The 19,956-nt window shown below is 52.1% G+C and overlaps 3 protein-coding genes across 16 annotated transcripts in view; all 3 read right to left on the reverse strand.

The window, feature by feature from the left end:
• Window positions 1–1,140: 1,140 nt before the first annotated feature.
• On the reverse strand, window positions 1,141–5,326 carry MRM1 (mitochondrial rRNA methyltransferase 1). Of its 5 annotated transcripts, none has more exons than XM_060290353.1 (6): window positions 4,538–5,326; window positions 4,243–4,336; window positions 2,292–2,424; window positions 2,070–2,189; window positions 1,711–1,867; window positions 1,141–1,442 (listed from the first exon to the last, which is right to left on the reverse strand). In XM_060290353.1, the coding sequence occupies exons 1-5, from the start codon at window positions 5,098–5,100 to the stop codon at window positions 1,722–1,724; spliced, it is 1,056 nt and encodes a 351-aa protein (XP_060146336.1). In that variant the 5' UTR covers window positions 5,101–5,326; the 3' UTR covers window positions 1,141–1,442; window positions 1,711–1,721. The 5 variants fall into 5 exon arrangements, with proteins under 5 accessions (XP_060146336.1, XP_060146335.1, XP_030737728.1 ...); XM_060290352.1 differs by having other exon boundaries at window positions 1,681–1,867; XM_030881868.2 differs by having other exon boundaries at window positions 1,141–1,867; window positions 4,538–4,737; window positions 4,851–5,114.
• Window positions 5,327–6,275: 949 nt separating this feature from the next.
• On the reverse strand, window positions 6,276–14,382 carry DHRS11 (dehydrogenase/reductase 11). Its single transcript, XM_060290711.1, has 7 exons — window positions 14,093–14,382; window positions 11,087–11,296; window positions 8,629–8,723; window positions 7,867–7,996; window positions 7,161–7,253; window positions 6,897–6,962; window positions 6,276–6,772 (listed from the first exon to the last, which is right to left on the reverse strand). The coding sequence occupies exons 1-7, from the start codon at window positions 14,222–14,224 to the stop codon at window positions 6,731–6,733; spliced, it is 768 nt and encodes a 255-aa protein (XP_060146694.1). The 5' UTR covers window positions 14,225–14,382; the 3' UTR covers window positions 6,276–6,730.
• Window positions 14,383–16,533: 2,151 nt separating this feature from the next.
• Window positions 16,534–19,956, reverse strand: part of GGNBP2 (gametogenetin binding protein 2) — a 31,327-nt gene continuing 27,904 nt past the window's right edge. For 9 of the 10 annotated variants that reach the window (XM_060290420.1, XM_060290419.1, XM_030881859.2 and 6 more), the window contains 4 exons: window positions 19,560–19,685; window positions 19,329–19,477; window positions 18,205–18,453; window positions 16,534–17,171 (listed from right to left, as the gene is read on the reverse strand). In XM_060290420.1, the coding sequence (XP_060146403.1) occupies window positions 16,968–17,171; window positions 18,205–18,453; window positions 19,329–19,477; window positions 19,560–19,685 (728 nt within the window). In that variant the 3' untranslated portion in view covers window positions 16,534–16,967. The remainder of the gene's footprint in view (window positions 17,172–18,204; window positions 18,454–19,328; window positions 19,478–19,559; window positions 19,686–19,956) is intronic. The other variant, XM_030881860.2, reaches the window with a different exon arrangement.

The following is a 19,956-nucleotide window of genomic DNA, read 5'->3' on the forward strand; positions in this document are numbered from 1 at the left end:
GTCAGGGACAGAGCTCAAGGGGGCACCCGGGCAATGGAGATCTATGGCGTTTATGAAGGGATTTCTTCCTCCTTCTTGAGAGGAATAACTTTGAATTTAAAGCCATCTAAGGCATTTTTAAAACAAATTCAAATGTCTTTCTAAACCGGCATCACCATTAGAATTCCAAGATAAATCCATCCCACAGAGAAAGGGCAGTACTACTTACCAAGCACCTATGATATGTAAGGCACTGAGTTCCTATCACCCTCTATATCCTCCCGGCCACCCAAGAAAGTACGATTATCCCCCTTTGACGGAGAAGGGGGCTGAGGCGCAGGTGGGTAATGAAATGGCCAACGTCACACAGCATCGGGGTCCACACCTAGGGCTGCTGTCCTCCAGATCCATGCTCCGGAGCACTGGTTCTCAACCAGGAGCGATTCTGTCCCCCAGGGGACACGTGGCAGTGTCTGGAGACATTTTTGGTTGTCACAACTAGGGGAAGAAGGGTGCTACCAGCATCTGGGCCTCTGGGCAGAGGCCAGAGATGCTGCTAAACGTCCTACAATGCACAGGACAGGCCTTCACAACAGTTACCCAGCCCAGAACGTCAGTATTGCTGAGGCTGAGAAAACTAGTGGTTCCCACTCTGGGCTGCACATGAAACCCATCTGGGAAGCTTTAAAAATTCAGATGTTCATGTTGCACACTGACCAATTACATCAGGCTGGGAGGGGTGGGTCCCCGGTGTCACTTGTTTTTTAAAGTTTGCCAGGTGGTTCCAATGTGCAGCCAACACTGCTGTAAGTTACTTATCCTAGTGGCCTCTGCTCCACTTTTGGGACCCTGGGGGAGGAGTACCAAAGTTGTCTGGGTTGTACAATAGACAGCAATGCTGCAAGGTCCTCACCACCTCCCAGAATCAAAGGCCAAAGCTCTGGTTCAGCAGGTCCCTCCACAGAGGCAGACTGACTGATGACTCACCCATGGGGATTATTGGTGGGCCAGTAGGGTGAGAGATATTTGTTAATCGTTCCCCTGCCTCTGGGTGGGGGGGTGGGGGGGCGGGGAGGGCCACAGCCAGGAATCTCCCCAGGTGGCTGTGAAAGCAGCCCGAAGACTATGGACCAAAGAGCGAGGCTGCCACCTAATGGAGAAATCAGATATAATGGCTCACTGGTTGAGGGCCTGCTGGATACCAGGTGATGTTTTATTGGATTCTCACAACAGCCCTGTGAGAGAGGTGGAGACAAGGGCCCCGAGACACAAAAAGATGAAGCCACGTGCGCAAGGCCCAGGTAGGGCAGGGTTTGAGCCTGGATTTGCACCTGTCTGGCCCGCAAGAGAGCCCCGGGCTTCCCTCTACATTCTCACGCTGGTCCAAGAGGAAGAGGACCCCTGGACTGGGCCGCTTGATTCCCTTCTGATGTCTGAACTTCCCCTTGACTTCCAGGCAGGACCTGGAAAGAAAGAGACCCTCTGTCCCAGCACAGCCTGGAAATTAACAAGCTGCCATCTCCAGCTGCAAGTCCAAAGCCAAAACGGGAAACTGAACTTCCTCTGGTCTCCACCACAAAGCTCCCAGCCCCGGGACAGCGGTTTATAAACATGGGCCTGGGTGCACATACTCAGGCAAGAAGGCGAGACCCCAGCACATTCAAGCGTGTGGATGTGTGTGCCCCCACAGCACACACACACCTCGGACGGTCCAAGTCACCCCCGTCTTGCCTCTCCTCTTCTCATCCCGAGGACAGTCCTGGGTGCTGAGCCACTCTGGGCACTTCAGACGAGGCCGAGGGATCTTGAGGGCCTTGAAGAGGTTGCTCTCGCTTCCCTTCCACCGGGAAACCTGTCCTCTGGCTGCAAATGGAGTGAAGAAGAATTCCTGCACAGACAGAAGGATGATGATGGAGAAGAGGAGGGACCATGTGCCAGGCACTCCCTCGCCTCATCCTCAAGAGGATGTAGGTATTTTCCTCATTTGGCACATAAAGCAACAGACACAGAAAGACTGAGAAACTTGTTTAGGATGAACCAGCTGTACATGTGTGATTAAAGGCAGAGAAGTAAGGGGAGTGGAGACTCACCTGCAGCCACGGAGACATTTAGAGATTCGAGTCCAGGAGGCAGCTGCCGGCCGGGCCGGATGCTAAGGAGAAGCTGGCAGGAGGCCTGCACCTCCCGGGACAGACCAGAGCCCTCGTTCCCTGCAGGGTACGGGGGCCAGAGTGTTAGGGAGGCCCCAGCTGTTCACACAGGCACTCAGAAAATGCACGTCTGAGCACAGAAAAGCAGGGGCATCCACCTACCCAGCACTAGAAGAGTAGGCCGGTCCCAGAGGAACTCCAAGCAATTAGTGATGGGGATCTCAGAAGACAGGGAGATCTCAGGCCCCGGGCAGCCCACCGTGCCAGCCACGAGCCAGCCCTGCCAGGCTTTGGCCTGAAACAGGGAAGAAGAAAGCATGCTCTAGCTCACCAAACCTTCATCAGAGCCCCGGCCTTGCCCATATATTCATTCCCTCGCTGAGCCACTAGATTCAGTCAGTAGTTATTAAGGACCTAGAACGGGCAGGTTCTGTTCTAGGCACTCGCATAAGGCAATGAACAAAACAGGCCCAAATCCCATCCTCGTAGAAGGGTGGTCAGGGAAGGCCTCACTGAAGTGACATTTGAATGCAGACCTGAAGGAGGTGAGGGAGCACCACGTAGACATCTGGGGGAGGAATATTCTAGGCAGAGATCAGTAAGTGCAAAGGCCCAGAGGCGGGTGCTTACCTGGCATGCATGAGGAACAGCAGAACAAGGTGGCCAGTGGAAAGGGAGCCACTGAGACAGGAGAGGAAACAAAGGGCCACGTGAGGTAGGACCTCAAAAGCCACTGGAAGGCCTTTGGCTTTTACTCTGAGAGATGCAAAGGCTTTGAAAGTTTTTTGAGCAGAGAACTAGTAACATGGTCTGACTTATGTCTCTACAGAATCACTCTGCCTGTGTTGAGAGCCACTAGCAGAAACAAGCAGACCAGTTAGGTTTCTGCAATGATACAGGCTAGAGATGATGGTGGCTTGGACCAGAGTGGTAACAGTGGAGATGGTGAGAAATGGTGAGAATGTGGAAATAACATCAAGGTAAAAACAAAAGGATATGCCAACAGGTGGGACATGGTGAGAGTAGGAAGAATCAAGGAGGGTGCCAAGGTTTTGGGGCGTAAACAACTGAAGGCATGGAGGAGTTGCCATCAATTGAGCTGGGTAAGTCTGCAAAAGGAACAGGAACATTTGGAAATCTTGTTTGAAATGACCATAAGACAGAAAAAAAGAGCTGTTGAGCAGGCAACTACATATGTAAATCTGAGGTTCAGGAGCAAGATCCAGGAGGGATACAAGTTTGGGAGGCATTCGAATATAGATGGCATTTAAAGCCATCAGATTGGATGCGGCCAACAAGAAATGAATATATACAGAAAAGAGATCCAAGGACTGTGACTTGGGAGCCCTGGGAGAGGATGGTCAGGGAAGCTGCTAAATACAGGGCAGTACTGCCCCCTTTTGTCCAGCAAGGGAAGCACAGCTGAAGAAAAATGTGTATGGACCAGGAGAGGGGTTTTATTAATACTTAGGTTTGCCCCTTCCTTCTTAGGTATTGAAGTGGTTTTTTTGGTGGTGGTGGTGGTTTTGAGGGTTTCTTTTGTTGCTTTGTTTCTTCGCTTGTGGGAAGGACGAGGGGAAGGGCATAGACTAGTCCCTGTTCAGGTTGCCTTTCAAGCCGCGCCCCTCCTGGAGGAACCAGGAGCCATCTGTTCCTCACAGCTGAGCATTTACTGAATACCTGCTTACTGGGCAGTGAGGCACTGCGTAAACCCGCAGGAGGCGCAAAGATGTACGCCTCGGAAGGGAGTGCAGTAAAAGTCCCTAACATCAGATTCTGCTCCGTGCGTGTGTGCTTTCCTTTTTTTTGGCCGCGCCGCGGGGCGTGTGGGATCTTAGATTCCGACCGCGGATGGAACCCGCCCCCCCTGAATTTGAAGCGCGGAGTCTTAACCACTGGACTGCCAGGGAAGTCCTACCATGTGTGGTTTTTAAAACTCCGGATCTTTCTCTTCCTAAAGGGATTTAGAAGGATGTAGGAAGCGATACCAACACGCCCTCTTCTCTCCCTTTCGTCCATCAGCTGCTAGCTGGGGGCCCTTGGAGAGACTTAACTTGGCTCATTTCTTCTCCTTTACTGACACCCCGCCTCCCCTCCTTCTCCGCGCCATTACCTGTAAAAAACCGGCCAGGTCATCAGTGGAGAACACGTCCATCACCTCCATAGCCCCGGCGCTGGCCTTGCTGACTACAGGACTGAGCGGGCAGCTGCAAGGTTTCCCCATGCCACCGTATGAGGCTGGGTGATCTCAAGCCCGGTGCCGTGCCCTCCCCCCAGGCCCCAAGAGTTAGGGGTGAGAATTTTGGTGTTGGGGAGGCCTGGCTGAGGGACCACCCAAGAGTCAAGGTGCTTAGGAACTCGTTTGCGCCTCCAAACTGGGGCACACGGGGAATAAGGGGAGGCCATGCCTGTTTCTCCGACTGGTGATGACTTTATCCACTCCGAGAAAGTGAGCGGAGCGCAGCACGGCCCCAAGATTCCGGGGATCCTGTAGCCCCTCGAGGACGAGCCACAGCTGCTGGGGGTCGTCTCCTGGCCGAGCCTCCCCGGCCTCAGCCCAGGGCCGGGGCCGCAGCGGGCTCACTTCCATGCAGACGCCCTGGTGGACCTGGTAGCGGCACAGGACGTCCAGCTTCCGCCGACTGGGCCGCAGAACCGGGATGTCCCGCGCCTCAGCCGCGCGCAGCAGCTCGGCCCGCTCCCCCTGCAGCCTGGACCTACCGGCCTGGAGCAGGAGCCGGGCCACGCGTCGGCGGGCGGCCCGCAGAGCCAGGAGACACGGGGACAAGCCAAACAGAAGCTCCAGCCCCCCGGCCGGCCGCGGAGTTGGCGCCAGGTCATCCAGGAGCAGGCGGCTTAGCTCCTCCCCGCCAGGCCGCTCCCCACGCCCCGACGCTTGGGAGAAAGGACGCGTGAGGAGGCGGCCGCAGCAATGCCAGGTCGCGCCCCCGACGGCCGAGAGCAGTGCCATGGTCGATGCCCCAGCTGCGTCCTCAGGAGTGGTCAACCCCGCCGGGGCCCGCTCTCAGGCCCCGAAAGCGGGTGAAGGGGACCCGAAGGCTGCTCCCGGCCCACCCCCTCAGATACAGGAAAGGCCAGGATTCCCAGTCGTGTGCTGGCCAGAACCCGGCCGCGGAACCTAGACAGGCCCCTCCCGGCCCCGACGTGAGCCACTCTGCTTCCGCGTTCGGACGGCCCCGCCCCCGGCCTGGCGCCGCACGGCGCATGCCCACAGCGCCCTCTGCAGGGCCGGCTGAGCGACGACTTCCACCGCTCAGTCACTGGCCCGAGGGGTGCTCGCCGGGGAGCTGACCCTACTGTGGGCTGCGTTCTGCACCCTTCAAGGTCGCAGGAGGCTGGAGGACCTCACTTACCCTGGTACCAGCAAAGGACACTTTAAGGGGATGTACTGGCTTTCCTATTCAACCTGGTTAGTCGTGGTGACTCCCTCCCCACATCCGGTCCTCCACCGGGCGCTGGTGACTTTCCTCAGAAGATTCTCCCACATCCAGCCCCTCCTCTACACCTCCATTGCCTGTCAAACCATCGGCACCAGTCAGCAGGACCCCACCAATAACTTGCTGTGCCATGGTGCTGATTCTCTAAGTGACAGCTCTGTGCCTGACCTGCACCTGCTGACAAACCAACCGATGCCCTTGGCCCACAGGTAATGGCCAGACTCCTTGCTCAGCACTCAGACCTCCGGGGGATCCAGGCAAGGAGCTACCTTTTCAACCCCAGCTCACTCCTGCACTAAGTTCTGTGCTGTTCCCACAACACCGCATGCTCTTCCGGGCCTCCCCGCCTTGCAAGCCCTGTTGTCTTCTTTTCTGGCAGGCAAACTCCTACCCATTTTCAAGACCCAGCTCAAAGGTAATGCACACTCCAGGAGTGATGCCCCCAATCCATCCACCTTCCCACTCTCCTGGAAGAAACTCTGAGACACAACCATTCCTGATCACAGCAAGGGGGAAGACCTGAAAGACACTTCTGAAGCCAAGGCAGGTTTTCGTAGTTTTTCTTTTTTAATGATCACAGTGAAACCCACATGGGAGGCAGGCCCTGGTACTCTGCTGCCATAGAGTGGAGTGAGGACCCCACCGGGGGCTGAGAAGCCACAGTGGGGCTGGAGAACTGGGACGGGGAATAGATGGGGTGGGGGGTGGGATGCAGGGAAAGGAGGAAGCCCAGAGCCCCGAAATCCATTCAGATGGAAGGTGAGGGCTTCCCTCTGCCGCCTCATCCTGGAGGGACGGGGGTGGGGTGCAAGAAGATAGGGGAAAGCCCCACTTTTGGCCACAGCCCCTTTCCCAGGTCAAAGGGAAGAGACCAAGGACAGCAAACAAAGGCCAAGGAGCCCAAGAAGGAGACCAAGAATGAATCAGTAGGGAAAACAAACACCTCCTCTCCCCTGCCCATTTTTCAAATTCGGTGGAAACAATTTGACAAGATTATATGAAATCTCAAACAAGTTTTCTAGCCCCTGCTGGGGGTGGGGAAAGGAAGTGTAATCCAAGGGTCCAGAAATCAACACCCCAAATCCAGAGGCAGGTGCCAAGCCTTGAGGGGCAGGGAGGGAAGGAGGAGCTCCCCACAGGAAACTAGGTCACCTGCTCCGTGGGCCTCATCTGGATGTCTCCGATCTGCAGAAGGCACAAGGCTTGAGGCAGCCAGGACCCTCTCCCCACCCCCTTAAAGCCTCCCTGCTCTTCTCCTCTGGGGACGGTCGGGCTCCTCTGGGGGATGGACATCCAAGGCCAGACTCACCTGGACATGTGGCGGGGTGCTGAGGACATAGATGACAGCCTTGGCCACATCCTCAGGTTTGAGACACTGAGAGCACCAGGGGAAAGGGGTGAGATGAGGGCAGGATGGATCCAAGTCCCCTCCCACCACTGAGGTCCTCTCCAGCACCGCCATTCCCACCCCCACCCTGCAGGAGGGGCGACAGGCTGGCTAGAACAGCGAGGTCTAAAGGCCAGGGTTCCCTCTGCCTTCATTTAGGAAGTGAATGGCTTCACTGGGCCCCACCTTCATGTGTTCATAGGTGGCAGCTGCCTTCTCAGGGTCCTTGTCATGGAGTTTGAAGGCGAATTGTGTCTCCACCACTCCTGGAGAGATGCACTGGGCCAACAGAGACAGCCTGCTCAGGAGCTGAGCCCCAGGCCTTGGGGAGGTTGCAGAGAAAGGATGGAAGCCAAAGGGCCCCAGCTTCACAGTGATGGCTGCCCGATGTCCAGCAGCCACCTCCTCCCTCCAAAGCTGCCACTGGGGATTATCAGAATGATTCCTACCAGCTACAGAGCCAGGTCAGTTTTACAAAGTGGTGTCCCTTAAAACCTCATAACCTGAGAGGTATTATCATCTCCATTTTACAGATGAGAAGACTGAGGTTTGGGGAGGTTGAGCGAGTCACCCAAGGTCATACAGCCTTCAAGGGAAGAGCCCAGAGTCCCCCTTTCCGGCCGTGGTTTCCCACAATCCCTTGCTTTCCCTCAGTCTCACCCCACCATGTTCCCTTCAGGTCACCCGCCTCCCACCTCAAAGTCTGAGAAATGCGGGAACTCAGGTACTCAGCAGGGCCATGCAAGTAGCAGCAGAGCCCAGTAGATGTGGGCCCAGTACAGACCCGGGAGCTCTAAGCAGTACAGCCAGGACATGGGCCCCCGGGCCGCGAGTGTGTGGGGTGAGCGGGCCTGTGCCTCTCAACCCCCACCAGGGCCAGGCCACCCCTCACCGTGGCTCGGATGTGGGTCTGGGCCTCCCGAAGCTCTTGCCTCAGCCCCTCTGTCAGCGCAGTGACGGCATACTTGGTAGCACTGTAGAAATGGGCCACGGACTGGGGTGGCACTTGGTGGCCAGACATGCTGGGTGGGAGGAAGGAAGGGGAAAGGAGAGAGTGAAGCAGTGCCCCCTGCTGTACCAGCCAACCCCACCCCCTGGACGCCTTCTAAGCGGGACCTCCAGAGGCCATCCTCAGGGCCACTGGCCCAGCTCCTGTAATTCAAGCAGCATCTGTGAGCCCCACTCTTCCTAGAAGTCCTCCCTACGCCGACCACAGCATTCACCCTCCAGTCCACGCAGGTTGTCAAAACACAATTTCATCTGTGTGTTCTCTGATGTGGTTCTATTGGGAGATCTGTGGGACAGAGGCCACGTCTCCGGGGACTCCCCAGTGACAGAGACTGTGCAGTCTTTGTGCCACGAGGTGAGGTTCATGCTGCAGCCTGAGGAATGGAGAACCTCAGTCCCAGGAGAGCCCCCAGGCTTCAGCTGCAAAGGGGCTGAGCTACCCCTTCCAGCCAACTAGGGGCTGGCATTTGACACATACTATTCTTCCCCTCACCACAGTCGTGCCATTTGGATATTAACTGGGTGTTAAATCCCTGTTCTACCACCCAGGAAACTGAGGTCCAAGAGGTCAAATGAGCCGCAGCAGATCACCCAGCTTGGAGGGTGCGTGGTGATCTGAACTCTAGCCCTCGGCCACCGGCCTCACCTGTTGATGTTAATGATGTGCCCGTCATCCACCTTCCGCTCCCTCATGGACTGGTAGGCTTCCCGTGTGCAGATGCTGAGGGCCAGCACGTTCACCTGCAGGCCAGAGGGGCAATGGGGTGTCTCCAGCTTGGGCCCATCTGAGCAGGTGATGGAGCCACAGAGTACCCTGCGGTTGGGGGGGCAGGTGGCATCCAAAACGGAGTCCAGATCCTACCAGAGACCAATGAAGGGGACAGGGCACCTGGCTTTAGGTTCCTCCCCCTCAAGTCACCAGCCCCAGCTGACAGCAGAGGAAGCACCTCTCCCTGGACGATGCTCCCCAAACGCACTCACGACCCAGGAACCCTCCCTGTCTTGGCCGTCTCCTGTGCAAACAGCGGGACCTCTACCTTAGGGAATCATCTCCTTTCTTCTCCAAATGCCCTACTCTTCACTGGCTCGCCTCTCTCCTAAACAGCCTAAAATCCATCCAAAAAAGACTTTAAAAATCTCTCTCCTCAGGACAGATCTTAGCCTCTCCCCACCTTACCCACTAGTCTCTGGGCCTTTCCTGTCCCTCCCCTGAGACTACAGTGGAGAGGAGAAGGCCTGATCCTCCTTCATTCCACGCCTTCCTTTAACCTCTGTTCCATCTGTAAGACTAGGCACAGAGACTCTTCAGAGCGTGGGGTAACTTGTCACAGGATGGCAAGGGATGTCCCAAGGGCATGGGGGCTTCCTGCCTTCCTTGGCCCCCTCCCACTCCTGCTCCTCTGGCAGAGGTGACCCCAGATCCCTGCCCTTCCTGGAGCAGAGGCCTGAAGAAGTGTCGCTGCTCTATAGCTCCTGCCCAGCCCCACCCCTTTAGCCTCACCCACGAGGACAAGCTGCGATAAAGCTTACAGCAGGTCTTCGCTCTCTCCTCTGGGGAAGAGAGGAGACCAGCCGGGAGATTAGATGTTTCTCTTTATCGGGTGTCAGAGCCAGGCATCAGGACAGATACTTCGGTGTAAACCTGCCCCAGCATTCACGGCAGGACATAAGAGGTTTCCAGCCCTGCTTCTGGTCCTCTTAACAATGTGGGTTTCTGGGGCAGAGAACTGAGCTCCTGAGGACGGATGGATGGAGTAAGAGAAACAGATCCCCGTGGGCCAGGGGAGTGGATTCTCCTAGGTACAGGGGTCAGGGGTTCCCTGTGTGTTCAATGATGTGGTTCTATTGGGAGATGCCTCATAAGACGATCCTAAGAGAATTACATAGTGTTCAAGCTGAAAGGGGTCTCAGGGATTTAATATATGTGCCTCGCTTTACAGATGGGTAAGCTGAGGCCCAGGTTTAAAGACTCCCTTACTGCAGGTGACGACCGCAACTCGGATCTCCCAGAAGGCTCTCTGAGGGCAAAGGCAGTGCTTCATCTCCCGTTTATTGTTTCAACTTCCATTGCATATTTCTGGGCCCAAGCCCCTGCTAGGTGCTAAATCTATTGTGAGCACATGTGAAAAGGATTGTGAGGGGAAAGAAGCATCCCATTTACACAACGCTTTCGACGTCTCAGAATATTTTCATACCCCAATATCGCCTCACAATACAGTCTAGAAGTTGAAAACCCACGTCCTGAAGGCTGTGTTTGGTCCACACATGGTTTTGAAACATTTTAAAATTCACTTCCAATATGTATTGGAAGGTTTCATATATTCAAAAATTACCTGTGGAGCGTTTGCAGGCTGAGGCTATGACAGAGAGTACAATAGACAAAACTCCTTGCCCTCCTGGAGCTGAGGTTTGGGTGAATGGGAGGGGTGAGGTTCCACATGAAAATCTAGGTCCCCTCTGCTCTCAGAGAAGTCACAGGATCTGCCCGCACTGCCCAGACTGCAGCGCAGCCACCCCCAGACATCCATGTGCTTTCCCATATGACCCGCCTCCCTCCTTTATGGACCTACCCAGCCCCAGGGGACACTGGAGTTTGTGACCCCGGATATTGATGGTCTAGGTGTGTTTCATCCCAATTAAATGTGACAAGACTGAAGCTCAGACAGCGTAACTACCTGCCTGAAGCCACATAGTTACTGGCGGGGCTGAGTGAGATCATCATCTTCTTCATCTCCTGTCTCTCGGTTCCTTTTCTTCCCATAAGACCATGGTCCCAAGCACTCAGCACAGTGCTGACACTTGGGGACGTTCAACCCAGCGGTTCTCTCCCCTATCCATATCTCTTCCAATAGAAAGAAATCAGCCTAGACTTTAAGAACTGCCCCCAGGGGCTCAAAGGAAAGAAGAATGAAAAAGATATGGCCATTCATCCACCCTCTCTCCTTCAGGGGAGGAGAAGCAGGGGAGAGTGCCCCAGGTAGGAAACTGAAGGCCCCTCTCAGTAGATGTCTATCCCCAGCAGCCCCCTGGCTCCTGGCTCCCCGCTCTTCTCCCAGCCTCTCCCCCATCCCTGTCATCCCCAGCCACAGGCCTGCAGCCCTTACATTGAACATGTCCTTCCAACCGCTGGTGCTGCCTGAGAGCAGGGTGTCAGGCCGGGCCAAGCCAGCGTTGTTGATACAGATGTCCACACCACTGTGCTGAGAGCGGACCGCCGAGAACATGGAGAGGATGTCCTCCTCATTTGACAGGTCACATCTGTAGGGCATCAAAGTCCCGGGGTAGCCTGCACTCTTACATTCGGCAGCCAGCTCCTATGAAACCCAACAGGGGTCTAACTGAGGTGAGCCGCTCACTCCACGCCTCCCCACCCGGAGATAACCTCCCACCGGTGTCACTGCTCACAGAACTCTCGCCTTTGGTGGCCAACTTGCAGCCACAGAGATGTTGGGACTGCCCATCCCCAAAGCCTGTCCTCTTTGGTCAAAGTCCCGGGGGTGGGGGGTGGTGAGAGCTCTCCCTGAGGGAGGGAGGGGAGGCTGAGACCATCCATGGAGGAACCTGAGGGATAAACTCGAGTCTTCAGGTCTAAAAGGGGAGAAGGGCTGAGGCTGTGAGTGTGTCAGGGAAGGGGCCCAGGGATCCTGGGAATGGAGTGATATCTCTTTTCTGACTCTCTCCCAATAGGAACACACCTCCGCTCATAGGGGAGATGCAAGCCTCCCCTATGTCCCTCTCCGGACTCAACCCCCTGCTGCTTCTGCCAGTGCCAAGAGTCACTGAGCTGGTTACACCAGGGCCTCGATTCTCTTCTCTCCCATCACTCCATCCAGTCCCTCCCAGAAGGGCTTATATCTAAACTATCGCCCTCCCTCCACAAACTGCAGCCAGTTGGCTCAGAGTCCTCACACGTACTTTTCAGTTGAGCCCAACTGCCAGTCTCCCCTCATTCCGTCTATAGAAAGGGTCAGGAAGTCGGGACGGATTCTTTCTCTCTGACCCACGGTGCACCACCTTCCACCCCAAAGTTTCTCTGGATACCATGAGCCAAGCCAGGTGGCAGGTGACATTGGGTACCCCTGTGCATTGCCAGGGTCCTCAAGACACTGAGGATCCCTGAGAGAGAAAGATCTGAGAAAGACGGGCCATTGAGAGATGGCTATGAGGGAAGCTGCCATTCAGAATCAGGAAGAATCAGGAAGAAAACAAGCTATGTGGTAGCCTTGGAGGCCAGTGACCGGGCAGCCGAGCCTCGTGAAGGTGACTATGTACATGTGTGGGAGGGAGAGGGTTGGCGGGTGCAGGGTGCCCTAGAGGAAGGCCGGCTTGGCCAGCCGCCCTGGAACACCTTCCTTCCCCCAGACCAAGCTGAGAGTAAAGGGTCGGGTCAGGTGACATAGGAAATTCTTTCCTGCTTTAACTTGCCAAGAGCTTAAGAGGTACAGTCCTCAGGGACCCAGAAGTCCCCTTTCACCTGATTTCACCTACTCAAGACCACCTCACGAAATAGGGCTGCTCACTGTAGGAGGCCAGAGCTCAAATTTTGTTTTAGTATCGACGAATGAGTGAATCAACCAGCCAAAGCAGCCTGGAATTCTCCCCTCCGCTGGCATTCAACTTCTCCCTTCCTCCTCCGGACTCAAAGCCCTGCAGGAAAGCCAGAATGGAGGGACTCCCTGTCACTGCCTTCTATGCTCTACCTGTCCTCATCTATCCTCAAAAATGACCCGAAATCATGTCAGTCCCGTCACAGCAGAACCATTCTTCCCTCATTAAAGGAGATACCCTGGGGCTGAGTGATCAGCCTGGGGATCTCCTTTGGGCTCAGGAACCCCTTTCCTGGCTGGTTTGGGGTCGGGAGGTGGTAGGAAGAGAAGACAAGAGTGGCTTTAGAATTAGGGAATCAAGTGGTCTAATCCCTGGTCTGATCCTCTAGGCTCCAAAGTGCGGGCTGGGCCCTGAGCGCCTCAGGAAAGGAGAAAGGGAGGGGCAGAGTGGGGCAACAGTATAGCCAGGTGACCTTGGGACTATCTAGGAGGCTATAAAGTGCACCTTTGGTCAGCAGCAGGGCGGCGGGGTGGGGGTGGGGAACCGGGGGGAACCGTCCTCCTTCCGGTACACCTTCCCGCTCTGCCCCCACCCAAGGCCTCCTCACCCTCTCCCAGCCCAGGGACTTTGAGCAAGGGTGGAGAGAAAGCTAAGCACTAGCCCAATCCCTGAGAGGGGTCTTGCCAGGGGCAAATCCAAAGTGATCCTATGATGGAAATTGCTTGTATTCTTCCTCCCTGCTCCAACATAGCCAACTTCATTTCAGTTTTCTCTGAGCTCTTATCGCTCACAACTCTTGGGGCTCCCAACCCATGTTAAGACAAAAACCAGGAGGTTCAGTTCCACAATGCTTTGTCCCCCAGGGCTCACATGTTCAATGCCCCATTTCACCTAGTCAGTCCCACCTGGGACAGTGAGATCGCAGAAAGGTCTACCTATATATCCCATTTGTCCCTTATGTCCATCGGGTAGGGGCTAACCCTCACATTTCGGGGGAAGATGGAGCTGAGCCTCTTCGGAAAAGTTCCACTCCCATCCCAACCCCACTCGCAGTCCTGGGTGAAAATGATCATGATCAAAACCTGCTCACTTTGCTTGGCTTTGCGGGCTAGGTCTGGGGACCAGAGGAAGCAATCCAGTAGCCAACTTAGCCACTGAGGCGGGAAAGCTTTCTTTCCTTCTCCCTGGCTTAGCCCCTGATCTCTGGCTTCTCCTTCCTCAGCCAACCCGGGCATGCAGGTCGGAGAGAAGGAGAAAGATGCCAGTGAGTCAGAGATTTGGTATACTGGAGTAGAGGCTGTCAGGAAAAAAGGCTCCTTAAAAGACTGGACTTTGAAAAGCGAAGGTGGAGTCCTGCCCTGAGGGGTCCAAAAGCACCTAGGTCCCCTCCACCTAGGCATCCGTCTCTCTTGCCCCTGAGCCTGCTGCAAGTGACCCTGGGGTGGCGGGCAAGTGAGGGCAGCGTGACAGCTTGGCTCCGACCACTCCCCATCCCCCACCTGGACCCTAGCGCGGCCTAAACGACGCCACCCAGAGCGACCCTTTCCCCAGCAGGGCCTTACCTCGATGTTGCTCACGGTGCGGGCACAACCCACCACCTTCAGTCCCTGCTGGACCAGGGCTCGGGCCACAGCCGCGCCGACGCCCCCCGAGGCTCCCGTCACCAGTGCCAGCCGGTCACGCCACCGCTCCATGCCGGCCCTGGCCAGGGTCCCGAGCCGCCCGCCCACCTCTCTTGGGGAGCCGAGCACTTGGATCGCAGAGCTCCGCCCCGGGTCGTAGGGACCCGGCCACTCTCTTGTCACCACCGCGGCAACCGCCCCCGACCTGCCCCAGTAACAGCTGCGCCTGGACCTGCCTCCACTCTGGCCTGCCTCCGCCCCCGGCTCCACCCTCCGCTGCCCCGCAGTTGCCAGAGGACCAACAGCGGCCTGGCCACCCCGCCCCCTGCGCGTGCATTGAGGGCACGACCCCGCCCCCTCCGGCCCCGCCCAGTCTGCGCCGGGAGGAAACCGCTCTTCGCGGGACAGGGCCGGAGGGTGCTGGGAGCTCGCGGTCCTGCTTTCCTGGTGAGCTCCTACCCTCCGGGGAGGAAAACGAAGTTTCGCGGGGGCTTGCACGAGGCCCGAGAACGCACGTACTCCTGCCTCCTGCTCGGTCTGCCTTTCCTGTTCCTGACCCCTAAGGCCAGGAAGAGAAATTAAGGGCACTTAACGGTGACTCTAACGCCTTCCTAAACCAGCCGGTGGCTGATGGGAAGGATTCAGCTCAGAAAGGGCTGAGTGTCTCAGCCATAAACGCTGGGTGACCTTGGGAGGGGCTTTCAACCCTACCTGACCCCTTGGCCTTACTAACCAAGGAGAACTGATGGTTAAAAATGCAAAGACCCCCAAGTACACGGGTATTGGGGGGGTTGTGTCCCTAATGGCCTACAGTCTACAACTTTCCTAAGCCTTCCCACTCCCATTGGAGCAAATGTATCACTGTGTATGTAAGGGATTGAAGCAATAGCTAACATTTATTGAGCGCTCACTGTGTGACAGGCACTTTTATAAGCACTTTAAATATATTAATATGCCCAAGAGCCATATGAGACAGTACCTATTAACACTTTCATTCTATAGACTATACTGAGACAAATGTGAAGCCTGGCTTGGATGGCAAGCAGTCCAGTATTAGGCCAGGGGATGTGCTCCTAAACTGCCTTCACTCCACTCTCCTTTGTCTCTTCTTAGGTTGTTGGTTCTGTCCAAAGTAGAACTCACTTTTCTGACCACTAAGGATATTCCATCAAAGCATGAAAACTGCTTCTCTTCTGCATTCTTTATATAGCCATCCTTCCAAAGAGAAAACATCTCTGCATAACTACTGGAATCCTGCTACTGCAAGCAATGGAATAATCAGTGAACGTGGCTGGTTTATTCATTCAACAAGCACTCCTGTGTTTGGCCCCAGAGGCAAAGATTAAAACAAAATAAAACCAGCCCTTGCTTAATTTAGGGATCTCAAGAGAACCTGACTGCGACAGGGTGGTGGAGAGGGGTTTGGGCTCAGAGCCAAGGGCTGTGGGAGACCCTTAGTCATTTTTTATGGATTCCAGGATGAAAGCAAACAAGAGTCAGAAAGAAATGACTCACTTTATCTGCCCCAATCCCTATACAACACTTTGATTTGAAAAGACAACTCAGGGGTGGATCAAAAAAATGCCACCAACTACAAAAGTTAAATCTCACTAAGCTTCTGCTGTTGCCCATTTGAAATCTGATTAGTAGTCTGATTAAGTGGGAGAAAGCCTATAAAATTCACTCCATCCCCACCGCACAGAGGTATTGGCCGTCCCACTATTTGTCTGCTGCCCACCAAGTATCAACCTGTAGACACAAAACTCTAAGCACATGAGTTTACTGAATTATTGACTCAACCTTTTAAATGGCAGCCAAATGCTACTCCTAGGGGAATCTCTCCTCCTTTAGTACTCACAGACAGCTTGTGAAAGCAGTAAGCTGTAATGCCACAGTGACCTTATTGTTGGAAACCAGATAAGGAACAGGCACTTATACAGACTGCAGTGTGGTTAGCCCTCAGTGCTCTCAGTTCTCTACATGCTGAGTAATTACTTATCAGCAAAGCTTTGGTTGAAATTCTGCCAAGTTTTGTTCTCATTCTTCTAGTTCAATATGAACCTCTGAATTTAAGGTGCTTTGTGTTATGTATCAGGGAACTTTATTAATAACAGCAATTAAAAGTCTCATGAGGAAGTAAGATGCTAGCCAGTATTTAAAGGTATCGCAGCAAACTTATTCTTTCAAAGCAGAAGCCTGGAAACTGCTTTTCTCGGCTGTCAACTCTGATGAAGGGAAGAATTTGTCTTCAGCAATCTGTCTCTCTCTCCTCATTCGCTCCTCATCCTCTCTAACATCAACACTGGCCAAGTACCAAGACCACAGGTGGCAAATTGAAATACTGCCACACATTAAGCAGAAACATGTACACCAAATTTTACTATGCGTATTAATAAATATTCTTTATTTTAAATTTTGCACATTGCGCTTTAACATTACATCCAAACATTTCGCAAGTGGATGTCTACTTTGTAAAACCATATATTCAGCTCATTGTCATTTCTGTACAGAAGTATAAGTACAACATTACTTTTTGCCACTAAGTTGCTTTTTAGTAAGTCTCACAGGAAGAGAAACATTTAATGAAAAGGGATGGCTTAAATCATACGGCAGGCCTGCGCAGCCACACAACTAAAGACACAAGCCTGAAGAAAGAACAAACTAAGGAGGTTACCTCCACCGTCTCCCAAAACAAGAAAGAATCACATTGATTTAAGATAAAATTTTGCCATAAGTCACTAAGAGTTTTTTTTGAAAGAGAAGGCGCAGTAGTCATCTTGAGTGTTTCATTGAAAGACAGAGCTATTTTATTTATTTAATTTGCTCCAGCTGTTGTCAACCAACCGCTACAAATGGGGCTCTTGTGATCATTTAAGCGGCAGTATTTATTAAATTTCTCCTTCAGATGCTGTCGGTATTGTTCTCTATTGCTGTAGAAAGACTGGTTATTAGCCATAAATGACTGTATTTCATCTTGTGAGATAAAGATTTCCTCATCTGAAGTACATTCAGACTCATCCTGCAAATTAAAGCAGTAGTTAAGACTATGACTTAAATTAAGAATGCAAAATGCTATGGTGATGGAGGACAGAGAAAAATTAAAGCAGTCTAACCTTTAGTTTAATTGGAATGTTTACAGGATAAGCATAATGTCATTCTGTCTTAGAAAGTACTAAGTAAGAATAAAAGGCAACTCAACTTGGTTTAAAACTCTGGATCTGTAATTTGTCCTAGAAGCCTACAAGCAGACTCCCAACACACTTCAGCCTTCAAAAGTGATTAGGGATGGTTACAAATAGCTACCAAACTTTAAATAACCGGACTTATCTCTGGCTGGTTCTATGTTGAAACTTTTATCTCTACACATTAAGTAAAATATAACCTTTTTTAAACTTATGAAATACATAGCATCACCATTAAACTTTACAACCATATAAAAAAGAAAAAACCTAATATTCTAAAGGATTTGGTTCCCTTGGGATCCCATAATGACTACAGAAAAGATACCACCCTTCTCCTTCTTTGCCCCTCCTCCAAGTCCCACACAAACTATGCACTGGGTCACTTGCAATCAGGTATAATTCATCTAAAGTATCAAGAATTGGAGTCAGTAATAAAAGATTTTCCAGGTTCAGTTATATGCTTTTATTCTACATGACACCTAAAGGAAGTAACCTAGAAAGTGGGCTCTAGTTCAGATTCTATATTCTTTCCTGGTCTGGAAGGGTAGCTACCATAAATTGCCACTCAGAAAGGCAGTTTGCTTATAATAACCCTCGTCAAGGAGTCAGACTCCTGGACATAATGCTAACTCTATCCCCGTCTCCCAAGTAATCTTTTCTACCTCTGAGACAAAGGAAGACGAGGAAATGTGCTCCAGAGTAGTTAAGTGGTAGAGCAGGAATGAAGTCACCAAAAAATAATGAAATACTGCCCTTAACTGCTTAAAAGCCTCCTCCCATTCCCAACGTTAAACCCTCAAATACGTTCCCTCCCACATCTACCCCGTGAACAATCAGTTATCCACAAAAAGATAATCATGGCTTACTTACAAGGAGTTCAACTAAGCTCTTGGCACCTTTTCCGGAATCAGGACCAAACGACGTTTCTGTATGTTCTGCAAACTGTGGTACATTTTTCCTATGCTCAAACCAAGGCAGTGGCTGCCCACCCTTTTCAGAGGTACAACAGCTTTCAGGATGTGTATCTTTGGTCTTGTCACGGTGAAACACTGTGTGCACGGTATTTCCTGAGGCCTCTCGATTACCTGGATCTGTAATACAGCTTCCAAGCTTTTGGATCTGAAACCACAGCAAAAGGACTTCTCAGGTAAAAAGGCAGGGAATAATAGCAATTACTATTTTTTAAAGAAAAAAAATACCCTGAGGGTGTGTTAAGATTTTAGCAGGAATACTGAGTAACAGCAACAGCTGGCAGTTACCAGGCCTTTACTGCACACCAAACACTATGCTAACCCACCAATATAATTTCACTTCATCTTCACAGAACCTAATCTGACAGGGACTATTATCTACATTTCACAGATGGGAAAACAGATCAAGCAAACTGCTCAAGATTACAGAGCTAAGGGGCTTCCCTGATGGCGCAGTGGTTAAGAATCCGCCTGCCAGTGGAGGGACACGGGTTTGAGCCCTGGTCCGGGAAGATCCCACATGCCACGGGGCAACTAAGACTGTGTGCCACAACTACTGAGCCTGCGCTCTAGAGCCCGTGAACCACAGCTACTGAAGCCCACGCACGCAGACCCCGTGGTCAGCAACAAAGAGAAGCCACCACAATGAGAAGCCCGTGCAGTGCAACAAGGAGTAGCCCCCGCTCACCGCAACTAGAGAAAGCCCGCGCATAGCAACGAAGAGCCAATGCAGCCAAAAATAAATAAATAAATAAATCTATTTTAAAAAAAAGATTACAGAGCTAAAAGATTAAAAACTATTATGAAAAGAATGAATTGGATTTATGACTCACATCGACTGTTGGACAAATGACCACATCAGACATACACATGCATATAAATTCACAAGATGAGCAACCAATGGAACTGCATAGGTACTCATTCTTAAAAAAAAAAAAAAAAAAAAACCTAGCAGCTAAGCTGCACACTTGCCACTCCAAGGAAAAGAACAAAGGTTTAAGGATTCCAGGTTATGACACTTACATGTTCATCACATTTCAACATCTTGCTTTTCTTTTTCTTCTTTTTATTTTTTCCTTTGGTGGTGTTCTCTTCAGAATTTGCCCAACATTCAACACAACTATCGCCATCATCCTCTTTATCTTCACAGTGATGAACACAGGAGTCATCACCTGCAGAAATCAATCATCTCTTATTTGGGTGTTTAAATCAGCCATGTAGCAGAAATAATTGGGAGGCTTAATCTGAACCTACCGTGTTCATCATGATTACAAATGCCTTCAGTGCAGGCAACGTCCGAACCCTCCCGAGAACCAGTTTCACTCCCTTCCATGCTAGATGAATATCCACAATCACTACCATTACAGTGTGGCGATAAGCCTGAGTATAAATCAAGTGAGAGTTACAATTAACATGCCAATAAATATATTAAGACAAAGAATGAACCAACTGGGGACCACAGAAAAATTTCAAAATTGATGGCTTACTGAAAGTAAAAAGTGCATTAAATAATGAAAATATGATTGGAGCTTTACAATTTTTGATTTTGTTATTATTTAACAAATCAAACACCATAAAGAAAAAGGAAATACTAAGTGTCTGACTAAATTTTATGATATTCTTAGGGCTGTAAAGCAGTTCCTAAGTTCTA

The sequence above is a fragment of the Globicephala melas genome, chromosome 20, assembly GCF_963455315.2.
Source record: "Globicephala melas chromosome 20, mGloMel1.2, whole genome shotgun sequence".
In the NCBI taxonomy this organism is placed as follows: domain Eukaryota; kingdom Metazoa; phylum Chordata; class Mammalia; order Artiodactyla; family Delphinidae; genus Globicephala; species Globicephala melas.

Bases quoted from the DNA above. Each gene is read 5' to 3' on its own strand.
- MRM1 (XM_060290353.1), bottom strand. From the start codon at position 5,100: ATGGCACTGCTCTCGGCCGTCGGGGGCGCGACCTGGCATTGCTGCGGC. The intron at 4,337-4,537 runs GCATGGCCTCCC...GAAACCTTGCAG, and splicing joins ATCACCAGTCGGAGAAACAG to CTGCCCGCTCAGTCCTGTAG. The intron at 2,190-2,291 runs GTAGGTGGATGC...CGTACCCTGCAG, and splicing joins GCCTACTCTTCTAGTGCTGG to GGAACGAGGGCTCTGGTCTG.
- DHRS11 (XM_060290711.1), bottom strand. From the start codon at position 14,224: ATGGAGCGGTGGCGTGACCGGCTGGCACTGGTGACGGGAGCCTCGGGG. The intron at 8,724-11,086 runs GTAAGGGCTGCA...TCTGGCCTGCAG, and splicing joins GTTGGAAGGACATGTTCAAT to GTGAACGTGCTGGCCCTCAG. The intron at 7,254-7,866 runs GTGAGGGGTGGC...CTGTTGGCCCAG, and splicing joins AGACCCACATCCGAGCCACG to TGCATCTCTCCAGGAGTGGT.